Source organism: Cordyceps fumosorosea (assembly GCF_001636725.1).
Source record: "Cordyceps fumosorosea ARSEF 2679 chromosome Unknown scaffold_23, whole genome shotgun sequence".
Taxonomy (NCBI): Eukaryota; Fungi; Ascomycota; class Sordariomycetes; order Hypocreales; family Cordycipitaceae; genus Cordyceps; species Cordyceps fumosorosea.
Window position 1 is genome coordinate 31,713 of NW_017387323.1, and position 19,622 is coordinate 51,334.

Consider the following 19,622-nt stretch of genomic DNA (forward strand, 5'->3'; position numbering starts at 1 on the left):
GCAGAATATCTGGGCGAAGATGGTTAGAGTTGTTTTCTCTCGGGGTCGAATGCAGTGCAATTGACTCCCAAAAGGCGACAACAAGGCTACTGACCCGACAGTTTGGTCCATCCAACCAGAGGAGACTGCAATATGCACAACAAACCATTGAGCAAGGATCTGGTCACACCCACCCACCTTGAGGAGGCGAAGGCTGAAAAAGCACCGCAGCGCCACTGCATGTTTTCAGAAGACAGAAATAGTACCGCGGCTCGCAATCGTTGCAAAAATGCCAGACCTGCGAGCACCAGGCTACGAGGCATTCTTCGGTACACGCCTTCCTGAAATTGAACTGTAGTAAAGTGCAGCAACACATAATCCGTCCCGGGGTCGACTATGCTAGAAAAATGGGTACTGTTATGATTCAAAATGCAAACTAACTAAGCTAAGTATGCAAGTGCGAATTCTAAGGAGACCTTGGGCTGGGGACTTGCTTGCATGTACTCTGAGTCATCTGATCCTGCGCAACCTTACCATCATCGCCTCTGGCTACCTCTTCGCCACCGGACACTTCTTCGCCGTCGCTGAACTGGTCGGCAAAACGCTGAAAGAACCTTCCCACACCTTTCTTGATCTGCCCAATAGAAGAACCGATGTCCAAAAGAAAAGTGTCCAACTTTTGTTCAAAGCTGGCAAGCTGATTTTCGTAGTTGGTCATGCTGCTTCTCGTTGAAAGTTGCTGCTGGATCATTGCTAGCTCAATCCGTTCCATACGAGAACAAAGTTGCTGTAGAAGTAGTCTTAAACTGTCAGTCAAACTCTCTTGGAAGCACTGTGAATTTACCTCATGTCACTTGTCTCTACTGCGGTAGACTGAAATCCGCAATTGAGGCAGTGCCGGCCTGCATCAGGCGGTAACATTGCTGGAGGTTGGTTGGCAAAAAAGGCGTTCGGCGTGTGGCCTTGCCCTAGGAAGGGACCACTGCTGCTGCCTGCTGTCGGCTGGCCTGCTGTAGCGTGTGGTGGCATTAAATCACCCAACGAGGAAAGTTCAGGTGCGAATGACAAGTGGTTGTGGTTGCTTGCCGCTGTTTCCATGGTTGCTTGTGGAGCAGTCGGGTACATGATGAAAAGGTGTTATGCAGTTGCTGAAAGCAAGCCGGGTGAGCTTGAGTCTTTATGATGTGGGATGCTCGTCGACCTCAGGACTGTTCACAGCTTTCGGAACTGGTGTCCAAAGCTGTTGCCAGTTCTCGGTCTGCGAAAGAGGTCCTGGTCCGGGAAACGGGCTATTTAAGTATTCGGCAGTGGCCTTGGCCTTGGACTGTTTGTTCAATTGGATTCTAACATAACACAAAAAGATTTGCGCCAAAATGCAGCGAACCATTATCCTGACAGCCTTTGCCGCTCTAGTTAGCTGCATGATGGCGCCACCTATATGCCTGTCTAACATCATTGAGCTGGATGCTGGCTTTTCATTTGTCTCTGCTTCGTAAGTACGGCGCTACTTACTGGCTTTTAACTGGCTGACAAGGTTAGCATTGATGGAACCCTCACTCAGCGATGTGAAGCATTGGTCACCCTCGATGATCCGGAGTACCTTCCCGTTACGTTCACATTTGATGCCAGCCACTGTGACGGCCCATTTACTGCTAGTTTCCAGATGTCGCCCGGTTTTCCTGCCGGGGATGGTTACGTTTTCTGGTAAGTTCGCGGATTGCCTGGTCTTGATCACCTTCTCATTCGTCCTCGTAGGCAGTGCTCCGGTCAGTCTCCGACCTGCAATCGCATCCGCGTGAAGGGTGGGCACAAGGATGCTAGCCCGGCGCTTCAACGGCAAGGATACGTCGAATGTGCTTCAAAGTTCACGGGTACACCAAACCTTGCTTCATCTATGAGCCAGACATTGACTGCCACGTCCGGTGTCCGGGCGGAAACTGGTGGAGGGAGTCTTTCCAGGGTCAGTGGGAAAGATGCCACTCCAACTTCGTCTACACTACCCCAGTCTACACTCCCTGCCGACAGTATCTCATATGTGGCAACATCGTCTACTACCGCCCGAATGTCCAGAGTCTGGCCTACTGGTGCAAGGCCTACAGGAGCGTGGCCTACTGGCACAGCTTCTAATATACAGCAGAGCACGAGCACCTCGGTGGCAATCAACGACGCTACTGCGATCAACGCCCGTCAGACTGCCATCACTTCTACGATCTTCACTACTATTCTGCTGACTCAAACCATTACCTCCATTGCTACGGTCTGCTGAAGTCAAAGGGAGACAAGAGAGTCTGGAATGTTGAGTATCGTATAGTTTTGTGAATTTGGGCTTATCCCCTATCTAGATAAATAAATGTTTCTATTAACCTCAGTACCGTTCACACCGGAATGATGGAAACCACTGTATCAATTATCGTTTCCCACACCCTGCAGGTTCATTGCTTTCGGCGTCTCAGGGCTAGAATAAACCATGGTCACCTGCTATTATTGTCAGGGTGCGTCAAGACGTTGTTGGGTTTTCTTACAGGTGTGTTTGAGGACAGGCTTTGTGACTTCAGTCTCTGCAGCTTTGCCAGCAGCGCGGCCATACGCTTCTCTAAAAGAGCTATTCTTTCTAGAGTCTCTGATATTGTGTTTTCGATGGCTTCGACGTTAGGCTGCGTCATGATGTAGTACAGTAGTGGTGAAGTAGAGACCGGTCGAGGGCTTTCTCTGTTTCTCTGGTGTTTGTTTGGTCCAAGTAAAGCCGCGGTTCCGTCTCAGGTGTGCGTGTTTGCCACCCCTCTCCATCGACAGCTGGGAGAACAGAGAAGTTTATTTATGGAATTTTATTTTAATAAATATGAAGTACTGCGGAGGGCGTAGTTGATAATATTTGATTGGATGTCCCCTTCTTAGGCGTGGAGACAGTGTTGAGCGCTGGTGGAAATAGTGCATTGGTAGTCACACCAACAAATGCTGACCACCATTTTAGAAAGTCTGATGGGAGATTTCTGATCTCGGCAGCTTGTAAACCGTGAACTTATTCAGTCCACATCTTAAATTTGCGTCTTGAATCAGAAAATGAACGATCGTCGGATTCCGCCCTCGCCCGCGCCGTCGGATGGCAACAATGAAAGTCATCTTCCTTCTGGCGGAATGATTGACAGCCGCTGGCAAAGACCGCTCATTATTTTTTCCCAAACTTCCTCGGTCAGGTCCAGCCAAATTGCACAGACAGCGACAGAGAGCTTCGTTGTGGAAGTGAAAGCGGCTTTGCAGAAGATGAATGAGACAATGCGAGCCTTTGAAGCTCGACTTCAAGCGGTTGAAGAAGGTCAGATTGGCGCCCCAACCCTCCGATGGGCTCTATATTAATTTCTGCAGAACTATGCACTTGCGGATTGCCATCTGATACTTAAGTAGCCGGTTTCTTGGCTTCGGGCGCTGCCTGCATCTACTGAGCACAAACTCTCAGTTGCGCGATTGGGATGTTCAATAGTTCTATCACGTCGTTATCGGACCGCAATGGATATACGGATAGAAACATTACATAGAATTCGAGGAGGTTATGCGTAAATGTAGTGGTGCGACTCTTTGTGAATGGCTAGGCTTGACCATGTACGAGAGCTTTGACCAATTTTGCAAACCGAAGTTGGACGTAGGCTTAGACAAATTTCAGGGAATTAAACAGTGGTCATTCGTTTGAACGGAGGTATTTGGGTCGCCGATTTTTGTACCACAAAGCTGGTTCAGGTTCTTGTCGAACCGCGGAAAACGCAGCACAGTGGCCACTGATAGCTGCGTTCGGTAACCTGTACGCCTCCCGAAACGTAGGTCTGAAAGCTGCCAACAGATTTGCACGTATAGATGGTTCAAAACTTATATGTCGCTGCTACTCTTGATTCTGCTGTGCTTGATAAGCTGGCGGTCGCGATGGATTCTCAATGGGGCAACAACATGCCTGATTTCGCGATGGATTTCGAATGGAGCGACAGCATGCCTGATTTCGCGATGGATTTCGAATGGAGCGACAGCATGTCTGATGTTACCATAGCTTCGCCCATCGAAATTACGACCGTTCCATGCCCGACAGCTAATCCCAGGGAGCAGCCCGCTGGCTACCAAAGCATCATCTTTGCGATTCAAAACCCGAGGCTGTTCTCTCCTCTCGGCCAATATGCAAGTCAAATGGTGCGCACTCTGGTTAGAGCCGATGCAGTACAATTCTTTGCAGAAAACCTAGAAGACATGGCAAAATTTTGGATTGCATTGATAGACAGCACCTGGTTGCCGCGAAATACTGTCACTAGTGCCTTTCGCTCGCTAGACCAAATTTTTTCTGCAGAGAACAGCACTCCATTAGCGCTGCGACTAGCCTGTGTGCAGCTGCCGAGGGTGTTGGACGCCGCCCGCGGTATAGCTGCCATCAATGAACAGCAAGACCTGCTTCATGTTAGCAAGTCAAGCAGCAGCACGGCCATTGGCCTATTCTACGAAGCCCACGGCAAAGGGTCTCGCTGTACCAGACAAGAGCTGAATATGCGCAGGCGTATTGCACAGCGATGGGCGGATATATCTGCCACGAATCCGCTCCTGCTGGTTACCTACACAGAAGAAGCAGAAAATATCATGTGAGGTTTAATTCCTATTTACTAATTTATTCTAATTCCTTATAGTACAAACTTCGCGGTTTCAAACCGCACATTACAGGCCATCGCTGCCGAAGCTGTTCGGGCGCTTCCAGCCAGGCTCGTACAGGCCGCAGCCTATTTCACCCAGACCACGCATATCTCTGCCGCATCAGGAGACACAAAGAATCAGACAGAGCTCAAACATTGCTTGGAAATAGTAAGGACAATACTGTATACCGATTGTTAAAAGCATGAAGGTGTTGGATCCTGTAGTCCCAGCCAAAGCCCTGAGGTTAGCTCTTTAAGAAATGGCTTTAAGATAGATAGCCCAACTTAGCGATGAATGCAACATGGCTTGAATATAAACAAAATCATTAAGAGCAGCCTATATTCCAAATCTTATCCTTAGTTACTTAAAACTTTAGATGACCGCAGCTCTGCTATATCTGAAGATATCTTCACGGCGCTGTTGAGGTACGCTGCACGAGAATTAGATTGGCATTCACCTTGTCATAGCACAACTAAGTAAACCCGTGTTTATATAGCCCTTTTCACTAGCGAGATCTCGTCTTGACACATTATTTTTTCAAACAATATTGATAAATAAATGAGTGACATTTTGATACTATCGAATAACCGAAGCATTTGTGCCATTATTGCTTCCATGCAAGCGTGCGAGACCCCCGCCTTCCACCAGGCAGGCAGCCGAGTCGAAGAACAGCACCAACTTTGAGTGCTATTCACAATTATCGTCCATCAATCCAACGTATATCCTGTGAACTGTTGTACCTAGAGAACATATTAACAATGTTCAGGTTTAGAATTCGTTCCCTTACGATCACCTTCGTCCACAGCCAGCCAAAGTTTGTCAAACAGGCAGTAATAGTCCCGCCTGCTGAGCTGACCTAGTCGGTGTGCCCGTTGCAGCATCATGGACACTTTTCTGGCATCTTTGTACAAGTACTGCCTGCCGTATTTTTTCCAGAAAGTGCTGGATATTTTACGACCGACTTTGCCGACTGCCACGAAGCTGAACAAGGCGGAGAGTGGTGTGAATGCCTGCATTTTGGACTTATTTGCACAAGTGAAAATGAAGGTAAATTATCAGTCGCACGATGGGAGCAACAAATATTCATTCCATCATTCTAAGAAGATGATAAGAAGACTCACAGGTTTCATTTTGGACCGCTGTTCTTCTATATTATTTTTGATTGTTTTCTTGAGTGATAAGGTGAGCGTCGCTCATCGGGCTTAGGTGAAATTAACGAGCTGAATGCACACTTAAGTTATACAAGAGCACAGAACACAGGTCAGTTTTCAGCAAACAGAGTCTCCAGCCGACACGGAAAACAGCCCTCTGATGTTAGAAATTGATTCATTTTTCTCTCCATAAATACTGATCTGCAGCCGCTTCTTATCAGAGCAGTAGCAGAGTCTTTTGTTCCATCTACATTGAACAACCGCAGCCCTGCAGCGCCACCGACTACTATCTGGAACACGCCGATTCTGCATCATGGAGCCTCTCAAAACTCTCATCAAACTTTGGAAGACGGACAAGCATATTCCCAATGACGAAAAAATTGAAAGTCTCTTGCCCAAGAAGAATGAACAAGTGAAAAGCCTGCATGGCCTTGCGATGCAGCCAGACCTCGTCTCGGCCATCAATCTAACTCTCTCAACTCTGCACACTGCGTGGAAGTTGCTCGAGACCGGCATTTGCGTTTCTGATGGCCCCGATAACCCGGAGGTTGACCGGGAAGCTTTGACTACAGAGGAACTTTTGGTCATTGCCAAAGTTGTGCCATTGTTCATTCCTGAAGAGATGGCACTGAGTTTGCAAGCAAGTCACCCTCTTCGAAAGCGAAAGCATGAAAGCTCCGATGACGAAAGCGAGAATGAGGAGCTCACTCTGGAAGAGATTCTCAGCATGGGCAGTGCTGATGACGATGCCATAAAAATTGGCTTTTTCGGTTCTTCCTCTTCGGCACGCCAGAGTAAACGCAGCCGCGTCAAATCAGCTAAATCGGAAGAATCGGAGGGGAGCGCGGACGAACACGACAGCAAGTCTGACTCAAAGCGCAGTGCTCGGAAAAAGAGCGAGAGTCCTAACAGCGTGGTGTTAGTGGGCGTCAAAGCCAAAATTAAGGAGGAAGACGGTGGCAAGAAGGCAAGCAAAGAAAGAAAGGAAAGGAAAATGCTCAAGCCGAAGTCGAAATCACACGGTCGCAAGAGCGAGGACAATGCTGCAGAGGACATCAAAGAGGAGGAAGAGGACTAGACTCCATGCGTGACCGCAGAGTGGATGAGAAATTTCGCGTCATACAGTTTCCAATTTCTTAGTCTCTGTTTTCCTAGATCTTGTTCCGCTGCAAAAAAAAATTGCTTCAAAATGGCGAATTACACTGTGAGAAACGTGATTTGATCTACCATGCTTTAATGGTCCAAACGTCCACTTTCAGATACAAGGAGCTAGACCTACGCAAGACAGCTGTCGACAAATTTAGCAGTCCTAAACGCTGTGGATGGGTGGCGGGGCAGGGTGCCACGAATGCGACCCATGACGAGCGCCAGAACACGTTACAGCCAGGCACTGGTCTGTTTCCTGCTCTCTGACTGCAGGTCCTGCAATAATCTGATCTACCACGAATCAAGCTGAATGGTAAAGCATCGCTAGCTACACATAGAAGTAGGCAACGCACTATAAATCGGAAGACATCCGGCCGCTTTGTCACATCATAACTATGCAGCAATACAAGCGCAACTGAGTGAACAATAAAGCAATTTTTCTACTTTCACTCCAACAACGCTCTCATGAACGTCGACATGACCTCAGAACTCGCAGACGTCAAGATTGAGGTTGACAACCATCCTGACACGTTGCTTAGCAACACTCCAACAACCAACAGCACCACTACCCCAGATCCTTGGGACATCGATGCCGAGTTAGACGACCACTGCAGTGGCATGTCTGGTGATACTCTGACGTGTAGCAGCGTCATGACACCAGACCCTTGGGACATCATCGACGCAGAAGCGGTAAACACTCTGTTCCACGCAGTTCTATCGGGAGATGCAGACGAAGTGCGCGCGCTCTCTTCTGACGGGGTGTACATCTCGCCATTAGACTCTTGGATTTTTTTTGAGGCTTGTCTACAAGGGCCCAACATGATCCACGCTTTTTGCAACAACCCCTGGGTCGACTTGGGACAGCCGCTGGCAGGACCTACAGGCGGTGCCCTCATCAACTACCTTCTTAAGACAGCGGCTTCGCGGTTCCCGCTGGGGAAGAGGGACACCATCATCGCCGTTCTGCAGCAAGCTGTTAATCCGATAGTTTACGATCACTGCGGAAACCATGCCCTACATATACTTGCGGAATCCGCGGAAACGGACGCCGCCGCTCTCATGAAGCTTTTTCTCTGTGGGACAGACAGCGGCTGTGATTTCACCGCTGCCGCCTGTGTGCCGCACATCAATTCGCGAAATTGGCCAAAGCTTGGCAGTGAATTTGGAAACACGCCTTTGACACTTGCGGTGCTCAGGAACAACATTGAATGTGTGCATATTCTTCTACAAAACGGAGCCGATCCAACAAGCCGCGGAGAGTTCGATCAGACAGCAATGCAGCTTGCAGTTGTACGAGGACACTGGGAAATTGTCTGTATGCTACTTGATTGCGGTTGTTTTTAAATAGAGTAGGAGGTTTTACAATTCAGGCCATTGACCTTTGAGCTTCTTATAAAACCCTTAGCATTGTTCTGCGTCTGGCCAAGGCCGTGACTATCTGGCCTTCGAGTATATCGTGCCAACTGTGAGAGGCTGTCGGGGTTACTGAAGCGGTCAGCGCCTAGATGTACCGATAAGCTAAATGCTGTGAGCGGTAAAGCGTAGCTCTGGTGAATAGAACATATACCTGATCGACGACGGCTTAGAGCCTGAGTTCTACAAAGGAGCACACTCCAGTGCATGTGGCATCCGCTACCCGGACGGCGTGGTGCAGCAAAGCCAGGTCTTGTTCTATTGCCTTCCGGTCTAGCGTGGCTGTAAATTCGGCCATTTTGGTTCGATTGACTTGTGCTGGAGCAAATTGTGAATTTGAAGAATGATTACGGTGGGGTTGGCAAGTTTCATGTTTTGATGGTTGATAGGGAGGGTATATGAATTTATTTGGTTTGGCAGCTAACGACGTATGACGTTCTGAGATAGAAGTGGTAGTCATTGCTGGTCAAGCACCAGCTTCATTCCAAGCGCCAAGAAGAATGCCACGTCTGAGGAACTTCCTTGTCCCTTGTCCTTGCAACCCCAGAGGGCAGCCACTACCAGGCAAGCAGTTCTGGCTGCTCACCGATCTCGCCACTCGCACTTTCTTCCTCGTGGGACTCTGCAACCCCCCGTGGACCATATACCACGGGTAAAGGGTAGGTGTTATCCTGCGTGCACGTTAGCTCCTGCCGCTACCAATGCTGGTGCCTGGAGATCCCGCACTATTGCTGAGGCGGTTAAAGGCCATGACGGGGTTCGTTCGGACTCATATATGTAGACCCGGCCGTGCAGTCTGACAAGAAGATACACTTGAGCACCGCACAAATCTCTGATCTCGTCGCATTTGCGCAACAGCGTGCGTCGCCGCTTGTATGCTTTATTGCGCAGCAGTGTTGCTTTCGATGCTGCCGCTCTCGATTTTGCTGAGCTGGGAAAGCGTTAACGCGGGCTGGTGAACAGGAGAGTAGCATCCTACACCATCGTTTTTTGCTCTATTTGTTTCACGCCCGACACACTTTCTTTTTGAGTTCGACTGAGCTGCACGCTCATTCCGACATTCTAATATATTTGTGTCAATTCTTTGTGAGCGGCGGATGGGGACAGTCTATGAATACGACTTAGGTGCAGCTGGCGGCTATGGCATGACGCCGTAGACCGAAGCAGCGTGCAGACAACAGGATGCAAGCCTGAGACGATTGTACTAGTGAACAACCGAAAACCTACAGAAAGCTTTTGTAGCCGCCGGGAAAATACCATGCTTTTGTATGTCTCGATCTTGTCGCATGAGAGCCACCGGGTGGGTTGGCCAGTAAACATGCTGTAAGAAGTCAGTATTGCCATCCTCTTTTCAGCATCTATCCGTGTAGACTGGTAAAGAGACGTCGAGACGCTGCCTCTTTTCTGCTACGGGCACTATAGACTAGTAAATTTAGGTGTGATGATCTCTTTTCACTGTGGAGACGCTATAGTACCGGGAAAAACCAGTCTCTTTTCAGCACTCTGTCTGCTGTAGACCGGTAAAAAGACGTACAGTCGTGATATTACTAGTAAAAATCAGTCTCTTTTCGGTATCCTGTCTGCTGTATACTGGTAAACAGACATGGAGACGCGATATTACTAGTAAAGGGCAGTCTCTTTTTAGCACTTCTGTCTGATGTAGACTGGTAAACAGACATGGAGAAGCGAGATTACTAGTAAACTTCAGTCTCTTTTTAGCACCCTGTCTGCTATAGACTGGTAAACAGACATAGAGGCGTGATATTACGGGTAAAAATAAGTTTTTTTTTTAGCACTCTGTTTGATGTAGACCAGTAAACAGACATAGAGACGCGATATTACCAGTAAAGGGCAGTCTCTTTTTAGCACTTCTTCTGCTATAGACTAGTAAACAGACATGGAGACGCGATATTGCTGGTAAAAATCAGTCTCTCTTCAGCATCCTGTCTGCTGTACCCTGGTAAACAGACATGGGGAAGCGATATTACTGGTAAAAATCAGTCACTTTTTAGCACTCTGTCTACTGTAGACTGGTAAACAGACATGGAGACGCGATGTTACGGGTATAAAGCAGCCTTCTTGTCTGGTAAACAGACGTGGAGATGCTATACTACTAGTAGAGACTGGTCTCCTTTTCTGCCCCTCTCCGCTAAGGACTGGTAAGACAGGTGGGGTGCTGTCTTTTTTTAGCACTTCTATCTACTAGACTGGTAAACAGACGTTCAGATGCTATAGTACTAGTATAGGATGGTTTTTTCAGCACTCTGAGAGCCTGGAGATACTAGTAGAAAGCTGTTTCTTGCGCCTATCCGCTGTAGACTGGTAAACAGAGCCTAGAGCTGCTATACCACCAGTAGAGATCAGTGCTCTGTCCGCTGCAGACTAATAAACGCACTGGAAGGTAGTTTTGAAGCAGCTGTGTTTAACACACTACCACAACCTAAAGTGGCCGGCTGCAGCAGGTACTAATGCATCTTGCATGAGCAGCAGAAGAAAGTGGAACAATGCACAAGACTGAAAGAAGTGATAGACGACAGTACACTGGATTGATCACTAAACACTGAAGATCACTCGACCTTTACTAAACCACAGGATTTCGGCTTACACTAACTTGAACGCTTTTTAGTCTTCTTGGTTCTTGGCGATTTCACCTTCTCCACCAACGTAACCTGAGAATCCCACGATCCACGGCTGTAGCTCGCCGGTACGCGTTGCAGCTCCAGGTCCTCCACCACAGAGGCATGTGAATTGTTTTGGCGGTAATTCGAAAAAGCGTCTGCATACGGGGGCCGAAACTCCACTTCTGCAAACCTAATGAAACGTTCCGGGGTTGTGTTCTCTAACGCCATGGCGCGCATGCGGCTCATAAAAGATGCATCGCCACATGCTGAAGCTTCGTCAGCAGAGAAGGCAAGGGTCACAGACGGCTCATACCTAAAAGCACACTTTCGCCAGGGTGACGAGCTTCTTGACGCAGCTCCCTTGCAAAAGACACCATGTCAAAATCATGCCGGGCTTTCCAATACTCGTTGACTCGGTACGGCGTCTTCTTTCCTCGTGGAGACGGATACACACACCACACCACTAACAAATTCTAGGACTCCATCTCAGTTGTGAGGCCGCCAATCGATTCAGCACAGCACCTACCTTCGTGTCTATTTTTTGCAGTTCCTTTAGCTGCTCTGCAACCCATTCCTCTTGTTCGTTGCTCTCCAACCACCAAATCAGATCGACGTTGCGGCTGAGGTCGCCGAAAACAGGTTCCCTGGAGTCTCGCAGACGCGCCGTAGTACCACGAGCTCCGTCGTCATGCTTTCTCCTTTCGGCAAGATGGCGAGCAAAGGGCAAGACACCGACAATGCCCATGCCCTTCGCGGCCAGAACCACCGTCTCGTAAGACTGCAGCTGCAGATCCTTGCCGTAGGGGCCGTCAAGTCTGAGGAACTGCCCCTTGCGCACAGTAGCCAACGACCTTTTATGGTTTCCCGTGTGCGATATCAGAAAACTAAGCTCCGAAGCGGCACCGGATGCTACGTGCTCTGAGTCAACCCAGAACGGCATCATTGCGTAGCCACGGAGAAGGTCGTAGAAAGGAAGCGGCCCTTGAAAGAAGACGTAAAAATAGCAGCCTGGGAAAAACACGGCGGGACGAGCGGCTTTGAGCGTCACGCGCGTGGTGTGGTCGTCTTCCTGCCGCTGGATCACCTCGGCGTACGTGCGGCCAAGCAGAAACATGCGCACCAGGCGAAAACTATGCGCCACTGACCACATGCCGCAGCAGAAAAAGGCCAATATGCGCGCAGTTCTGGACGGCTGAAGCATTGTGTGCCAGACCAGTCCGCCAAGCACAGTTACGTAGCCGAGAAGATGAACTTTGCCGAAGAGCCGACCCAATCTCGGACCGGGCCATAGCGCGACGATAAAAGTGAACAACAAAGCACCAGTAGTCTGTGGCATGAAGTTAGTCATGAATTATCTTGTCAGAAAAGAAGCACTTGCAACATATCCTGACAGAGCCACGGACCGGAGTTGACGATGGTGGGACAGTTCCAGGCCGGCATGCAAAAGGCCCTCGCATGTCGCTGCCACAGCTATCCACCTGTGAGCGAAGCGGTGGATGAAAAGTGTGATCTGGACAAAGTCGACCCAGAGATTGGTTCTTCCACCGAGGAAAAGCAGCATCATGTTGGCTGAAGCGAGCAGGGACGCTCTCTTGCTCAAGGTGCCATCCTTCGTCTTTTCGCCCTTGATCTGGAAACTGAGCACCACAGCATTGACCCCAAGATAAACCAACAGCAGAAGCGTTTGCAGATACGATGTCCTTGGCCAGAATGTAAGCGTCGAATGGACCATGCTGGCATATTGTCGACGTAGATACGGTGCCACATAGGCAGCGGACGATCGGGCAGCAAAAAGCAGTATCGGTATGCCCACCGCGCCGCTGAGAGTGATAAGGTAGACTTGAACGAGGTCAAGTGCCATGATCTGTTTTGCTTTGAGACTGGAAGAGTTTATGTGAAGAAATGATTTCTTGTCACCTTGTTATGATTGTGCGGATGTAAATCGTAAACAGATGTTATTGAGCAGCCAGCGTTCTATTACCGACTTGCATGTCGTCAAGTCAACTGAAAAACACTGAACTATGCCACGCCAAGAGCTTCCCAGTACTTGTAAGCCCCGAACGTGATGTCTGATTTGGTTGAGGCGTCCATGCTGCAGGCTGCATTCAGTTTTCAGCATGACAGATTTGAACCACATGATTTTGGGCATACGCACGGCGGGAAAACACCGCCAGTGCGCTGTGTAAAAAGCTGCCGTGCCCACTACAGCTCTGTCCACCAAGCCATGTCCTTTTTCCACGCTGCCGCAACCATGAATTATTTCGATAGCCCATGGACCGCCGACTTTCCCATTGGAATGATTGGGATTGATCTTTGTCGTCTTGGAGAGTAAGTGATTGAGACTTTTGCACGACTTTTCTAACGACTGTGCAGCGTGTTGTCGACAAAACCAGTGCGGTTCACCGTTGGTGCGGAACGAGCAGAGTTCCACTTACACGAGGGGCTTGTGTCATGCCTCTCCGCGCCGCTTCACGCACTCGCCAACCGGGCGCCTACCGCACATCTGCACGACGTCGATGCTTCAGTCTTCTCTTGCTTCGCCCAATTCGCGTACTCTGGTCATTACGATCCAGAAACGACCACAGAAAACCACTTCGGGTGCGTTGATGGCCGCACACGTACGCAGCGCAACATGTTGCTGCAGCATGCGCAACTGTGGGTTTTCGCGCAGACATATCAGGCCGAGTCGCTGAAGCGTGCGGCTCAAATGCAGCTGACAAACAAGTTGATCATTAGCATGATGTCGCCTGTCACTTTTTTCGCCGAGTTTGGAGAGCTTGTACGTTATGTGTATGGCGGCAGCAGCCGATTCGGGCTGCGTCAAACTGTCAGCCACTTCGCAGCGACAGTTGCAGCTGGCCTGTACCATCTAGCAGGCTGGCAGGACTTGCTCTTGGGTTGCCCTGGCTTTTCATGGGATGTACTGAGCGCCATGTCACTCTTAGAGGGCTCTTAGCAGCATTTTACCGTTCAATAATAAACAATGCTTCACATTACCATCTCTTATCATATTGTAATACTCTCCACCGTTGGCAGTGTAGGTGCTCGGCCACGGCGTGAGATCGACGTAGCACGGTTCAACAGCCAGCGCTTGCGAACTCTACCAGTGAACCAATGAAGGGACTTCCCCCACCTCCCCCGGTGTGTTCAAATCAGAAAACTGACCCCTGAGTTCTTAACGTTGCTAAAAAAAGAAAAGTTGGCAGCTTGCACCTGTTCGGTTCAGCAGTTCTGAAAGCTTAAATGGTCCGGTGTTCCCGCGTTGAATGTCGGACGGGACCCATCTTCATCGTCGTTCTCTCCTCTTCTGACCACTGATTTCTGCCCGCTTCTATAATTACGGTCACCTCTTTCCATGATGTCGTCCTTTCGCAGAACGCCAACAAAGCTCCCCAAAGACCCTAAGCGTAGTTTCAGGATACGCTCACGCAACATGCTGAAGAAGTCCATGGAACTCACGGACATCAACGCACGCATTGCCATCTACATGGAAAGAGGAAACGATAAAGTGGTGTTTCGCACCCACCCCGATCTCATTCCGGAGTGGAGCGCAGCGGACGCGAATCAAATGACCCCTGCGGACGTCCCCATCGAGCTGGACTACGACGAGTTCCGCTACTCGTCCAGCCCGCGGTCGTCCCCGGTGCCCGACGGCACCCCGACAATCAGCTCTGCAGTTCTTGATCCAACTGTCGCGCCCCAGGGCATCCCAGAATTTGTGCCACCGGCGCTTGAAACCTTCTTCATTGACGGTTTGCAACAGTTGCAACTCGCGACCATCGGTGAGATGGATCCTTACCCTTTCAGCGTCGCGATGAGTCCCAGCGTGGCCCTGGAACCGATTGCACAGCTGGGCGAGAAGCGAAAACGTCCAGTGTCCGCACCAGCCACCAAATCAGCAGCCCCCAAGCAACGGCGGAGAGCCAAGACAACATCCTGGTTTGACTAGCGTGGACGTAGTCTATCGGCTCACACGGCACTACCTTGTATATTAGTTTACTGTTAGATGGCAAGGATCTCGGGATCATTGTAGCCAGGGCATCACAAGAATGGAATTGATTATTGCTCGCTTTTCTGGTTCATTCTACTCAACCCTGTCTGTGCTTGCTTCTAGCCTAGGAGGGCTGCGAGGGTTGTCCCCGCAGCGCCGCAATATTCACTGACGTGAAGTTCCGGGTCCCCTGTAGGTACGTGCCCGCCTTGAAGCAAGCCCCTAGCATGCCCAGGAGAGCAGAGTACACTCTCACTGCAGTGCCCTAGACAAAGTAGATGGTGCCCGCCAGTACAAGGTGCGCGGCGGTTTGCCAAGTCATAGTATTCAGACACTATCTAACGTACTCGCGCGACTCTATCTTTTGCCCGCATTCCCTGCACCGTCTTGTCCTCGCTCGCGGGCGTTCCTCCAGGCCTAATTTTGCCATCACGCGAGTGAACGTGGCTCCAGGATCTGACTGTAGCCCGAGATATGGTAGCCAGAACCTGGCGCGCTTCTCTGACTGACCAGCCTTCGGTGGGCGTTTCGGCACAGCAGGCCGCCTTCCAATTTCGGCGTTGTGCTGGTCGATGAGGCTTTGAACTTGGCTGCTGTGTGCAGATTGCCGTCTGCTGAAAGGATTGTCACGGCGCTCGGTTTGACGCCGGGTGTTGTCGCCGTACGCAGATGGATCCTTTCGCCACAGCTCTTGCTCTCCTCTTCGAGGCGAGAACCTCGCGTGGTGGCTTCGTCCACGCCGGCGCTCGCGCTCCACTTCGAAATCGGATAACGGGTACGGCGTTGGCTGCCGGTCCGCCACCTCGTAGTGCCGGCTGAGCTTCAGCGGCGGAGGGCGTCGTCGAGACATCAAGATTGGCGTATTTGCAGTTTGAAGATGGAATAGTGAGCGTGCGCGAGATTAATATGCCTTTGCCAAAACTGAGGGATAACAGCATTATGCGGACCGTGTTCAGCTTTGCGTTCTGTGACTTGCCGCTTTCATGCCACACTAGTTGCAATGGCTGCTTCACGCCACGGATGCGAATTCACAACCGCGTCGCAAGCTTTCTGTTTCCTGCCATCTGTTGGCGTGTGGCTACTAGCGGCTCGGAAAGCCTATAAAGAGACGCGATGTGGGAAGCACTTGCCATGAGCTTGCGTACTCGCAACAATTCGCTCTACTGCCTCGTCGGTTCTTTAAGCATCGCTTCATACCATCACAATGGCCAAGAAGTCCAAAAAATCCAAATCCCAAAAAGCCGACGATGATCTGACTTGGGATGACGCCACAGTTGACAAGCATCTCAAACCAACACTGGCCAAAAAGAATATTTGGTGGCCTGACGATGCTCGCAAAAAAGACCTTGTTGCACTTTTGAAGTCGCATTCTGTGTCCATCAAGGAAGTGATGGAGGGAAAAAAGCCGCGAAAATACAGAAGGCCTCCGAAGCCGGAATCAGAGGATGAAAGTAGCGAAGAGGAAGACGAGGAAGAAGACGAAGACGAAGAGGACGAAGCAAGCGACGACAGTGGTCAAGTCAGTGACGACAAGAAGAAGAGAAAAACAGATAAACAGAGGCAGCATAAAGAAAGACAAAGAGCTACAGCCGGCAGAGATAAGCCAGCAGGTGTGGACGACAAAATGCTGGACTCAAGAGTGGAATTAGAGCAATACGAAAACGATATCTGGGAAGATCCCGAGATGACGGAACTGCTACCTCACCTTGCGGATGCTGGAGTCGACTTCACGACGGCCGTCAAGGAATACAGCCAAGTTGTCAAGGCACTCAGCCCCCACAGTGTTACGGATTTCTGGTTCTATGCAGATTTGGTTCGGGAAAAATATAAGGGGGATCGTAGCGCGCTCGAAGCTGCTCTCAGCAGATTCCCTTACGGCCACCAAATCTGGAAACGGGTGAGAGATCAGCAGAAGCGTGATCCCGTGGCGTGGGATCGATTGAGAAGACTGAAGTGCCTGGAGAATCGAAAGGCTATCCTTTCCGGAAAAGGCAAGCCGAATAAAAAGGCCACGAAAACCAGCAAGAAGGCCGCCTTACAGTCTGTGGAATCTAGTGACAGCGACGAGAAGAGCGATGAACAAAACAGTGATGAGGACGGTGCTGGCAGTGGCGAGGACAGCGACGATCCGTTCGACGATACACAGAGCAGCAGCGACTCCGACACGGACAGTGAACGTGGAAAGTACGACAGCAAGAAAGCGCGCGTCGCTCGTGGTTTCGACGACAAAAACGCGGCAAACAAAATAAAAGTAGAGGATCCCGAGAGACCAGGGCACTTCGTCAAGGCAGACATCATCGGCCGCCATCCTTCCCGAAAAGGCTGGCTGATCCTCGCGCTGCCAAGCAACAACAAAAAGTATCCGCAATTATCGCGCGGGCTCTGTGTTGATGGCACAAGTGCCAAATACAACGAGGCGTTTGAGCGCTACGTGTCAGACGGCTCGAACAAAACCCCCTCTACGGCGACGGAAGCTAACCTACACGATTGTGCGCCGTCCGAATTCGAGCTCAACCTCATTTCTACGATTCCGTGGGGCAGGAATGTGCACACGCACGGTTATGGGATTTTTCATAAGAAGAAGGGTGAGTTCCTGATGTTTTCCAAGCAGGTCCTTGGCAAGAAATGGGGCTCGCGGGACGCCGATGATGTGCTGCGCGATCATATGATCAAGGCCGGACAATCGATGCCTGGAAGGGAGGGCAAAGAGATCAGAGCTAAATCTTGGAGGAAATGACCGTGTCGTGTGCTATTGTCGTCTTTTTTCCTTGCCTTTTCTATCTTTGCCTTTAGTGTAGCTGAATACAAAGTTTCTATCATTAGGCGACTTGTTCGGAAGCTGAAATTTCGCAAGGCCGTGGCGACGCGAAAGCACTCGGGCATGCGTCCAGCGGCACGCTACTCTGTGTGCCCAAAGCACCGTCGGGTTCATTCATCAACAGCCACATCAACGTCACGCACAATCTCACCAGGAGCCTCTCTTCCCACACCGACGTGTGACGTAGTTCCCCTGGACAGAGTGAGGCGATCTTTGGGCGCTGCTCGGCGAGGATAATAGCAGCGTGGTCGTTGGCTGACAAAAAGTATATGAGACAGCCTAGGCAGCATAACTCGAGTTCCAATTCAATAGTGTAATCATCTGCCATGATAGCCTGCTGATAATTTGTGTGAATATCTCATGCGTCAGCTCAAACGCGTCGCGACGGAGAGCGTAATGCAGCATACCGAGCTCTTCACGGTCGCCATCCTGCCTCCGCATGCGGTCAGCCATCGTTGTCAAGGCAAGAGTTGCCCCTGGCGGCGTCGACATGGATACGCACAATTGTGCGTTTCGGACTGCCACAGCTGACCTGTCACCATGCGAGACAAAAGGCATAGTGACTTGAAGGCGAGCACTCTCAGCCGTACAGTGCTGGCGATTATAGCAATGATTGGCCTGACACTGCACATCAATGTGCGCCGCGCATTGTGGCAGAGTCTTGTTGGACCGCAGAGGAGCTGAACTGCACGCTACAAGGAGCCAGAAAACCAACCACCTTTACAACGTTGGCTCATCCAGGGTCTTGTACGCATCCCAATCCAGTTGGATGCCCTTTGTTACACCTGGGATGACCTGAAACCTGACGCTAGACTGAACACCATGACTGGCATGTACAAAGAAATCGAGCTGAAATTGTGGAAGAAGGGTTGACGACGTAGAGCAATGGAAGACCCAGTGACTATGCTCTGGTGTGCGGAGGAGAGTCGCCTAATCTTGAGTACTTGACTTGGGCTAGCCTTGTGGGTGCTGCTGGTGAGGTGGACTGGCGGATATGCCCCGGGCGCCGCGTTCGCGCCCTGACTTGTAAGCATGATAACCGCCAATAAAATCCGCCTCACCATGCCTAATGCTGATGAAAGTCTCGCCTCGGCTTCCCCAGTTCATGTCTACGACCTCGGTGAAATAGTCACGTACTGGTCTCGGCTCGGTTGTGTACAGAACAACAGTCCGCCGCTCTATAAATATGTTCATACACAGAGCCTGGCGTATTTTAGGTGATGTGTCTCGCCAGCGGAGGAGCAGATCCGGCGTGCGGCAAAATATAGCTCGAAAGGAAGTAAAGTCATTTTGACAAAGTTCATAGTGTGCAGAAGTTTTTCGTTCTATGGTTATAGATCTATGTTGCAAAGACTGTAGATGCAAGCGTAGGAACAAAGGTCAGGCTGGCCAGTGACATAGTCCCCACCTCAGCAGGGCTAGCATAACCAGCTAGTGCTGTTGGTGACTTATCGACACCGCGGCTCTGCATACAGTAGCTAGCCGTCTGCAGGCAATAAGTGCAGTTAAATACTGCGCCCTAACCCGCTCCTGGAAAAAGTCACATCATCCAACATGCAATTTTTTTTTTTCGAAATGGCAACCTCCTCTCCACAGTCTTGCAAATTCATGATCAACTCCAATTTCGCTCATGATGAAGGTTTTTGGAAATATGGCCGATATTATGGGGCCTGGAACGACGCATACAAGTTACCCATCGACGCTGTACGCACACAAAGGTTTTCTTCTCAATTGATTCCGTATAGCCTTAACAAGTTTGTGCAGGAAGAACTAAAACGACTCGACATTTTGAATAAATTCTTCCTTTTGGCGCGCGGTGGGCAGGCTTTCTCATACCCCGTGAG

General features: G+C 50.1%; 6 protein-coding genes across 6 annotated transcripts; 5 read left to right on the forward strand and 1 right to left on the reverse strand.

Annotated features, from left to right (window-relative positions):
- Positions 1 to 1,352: 1,352 nt before the first annotated feature.
- Positions 1,353 to 2,245, forward strand: ISF_07581 (hypothetical protein; the record flags this gene model as incomplete). Its single annotated transcript, XM_018851184.1, has 3 exons — positions 1,353 to 1,471; positions 1,519 to 1,683; positions 1,735 to 2,245. The coding sequence occupies 3 exons, from the start codon at positions 1,353 to 1,355 to the stop codon at positions 2,243 to 2,245; spliced, it is 795 nt and encodes a 264-aa protein (XP_018701494.1).
- A 3,857-nt stretch (positions 2,246 to 6,102) lies between these two features.
- Positions 6,103 to 6,867, forward strand: ISF_07582 (hypothetical protein; the record flags this gene model as incomplete). The annotated part of the gene is made up of 1 exon (XM_018851185.1): positions 6,103 to 6,867. The coding sequence occupies one exon, from the start codon at positions 6,103 to 6,105 to the stop codon at positions 6,865 to 6,867; it is 765 nt and encodes a 254-aa protein (XP_018701495.1).
- A 545-nt stretch (positions 6,868 to 7,412) lies between these two features.
- ISF_07583 (Ankyrin repeat-containing domain protein) lies at positions 7,413 to 8,313 on the forward strand (the record flags this gene model as incomplete). Its single annotated transcript, XM_018851186.1, has 2 exons — positions 7,413 to 8,225; positions 8,284 to 8,313. The coding sequence occupies 2 exons, from the start codon at positions 7,413 to 7,415 to the stop codon at positions 8,311 to 8,313; spliced, it is 843 nt and encodes a 280-aa protein (XP_018701496.1).
- A 2,237-nt stretch (positions 8,314 to 10,550) lies between these two features.
- ISF_07584 (hypothetical protein) lies at positions 10,551 to 12,170 on the reverse strand (the record flags this gene model as incomplete). The annotated part of the gene is made up of 2 exons (XM_018851187.1): positions 10,551 to 10,577; positions 11,496 to 12,170. The coding sequence occupies 2 exons, from the start codon at positions 12,168 to 12,170 to the stop codon at positions 10,551 to 10,553; spliced, it is 702 nt and encodes a 233-aa protein (XP_018701497.1).
- A 2,157-nt stretch (positions 12,171 to 14,327) lies between these two features.
- Positions 14,328 to 14,918, forward strand: ISF_07585 (hypothetical protein; the record flags this gene model as incomplete). Its single annotated transcript, XM_018851188.1, has 1 exon — positions 14,328 to 14,918. The coding sequence occupies one exon, from the start codon at positions 14,328 to 14,330 to the stop codon at positions 14,916 to 14,918; it is 591 nt and encodes a 196-aa protein (XP_018701498.1).
- Positions 14,919 to 16,164: 1,246 nt separating this feature from the next.
- On the forward strand, positions 16,165 to 17,697 carry ISF_07586 (hypothetical protein; the record flags this gene model as incomplete). Its single annotated transcript, XM_018851189.1, has 1 exon — positions 16,165 to 17,697. One exon carries the CDS (start codon positions 16,165 to 16,167, stop codon positions 17,695 to 17,697), a length of 1,533 nt encoding a protein of 510 aa, XP_018701499.1.
- Between the last annotated feature and the right edge of the window lie 1,925 nt (positions 17,698 to 19,622).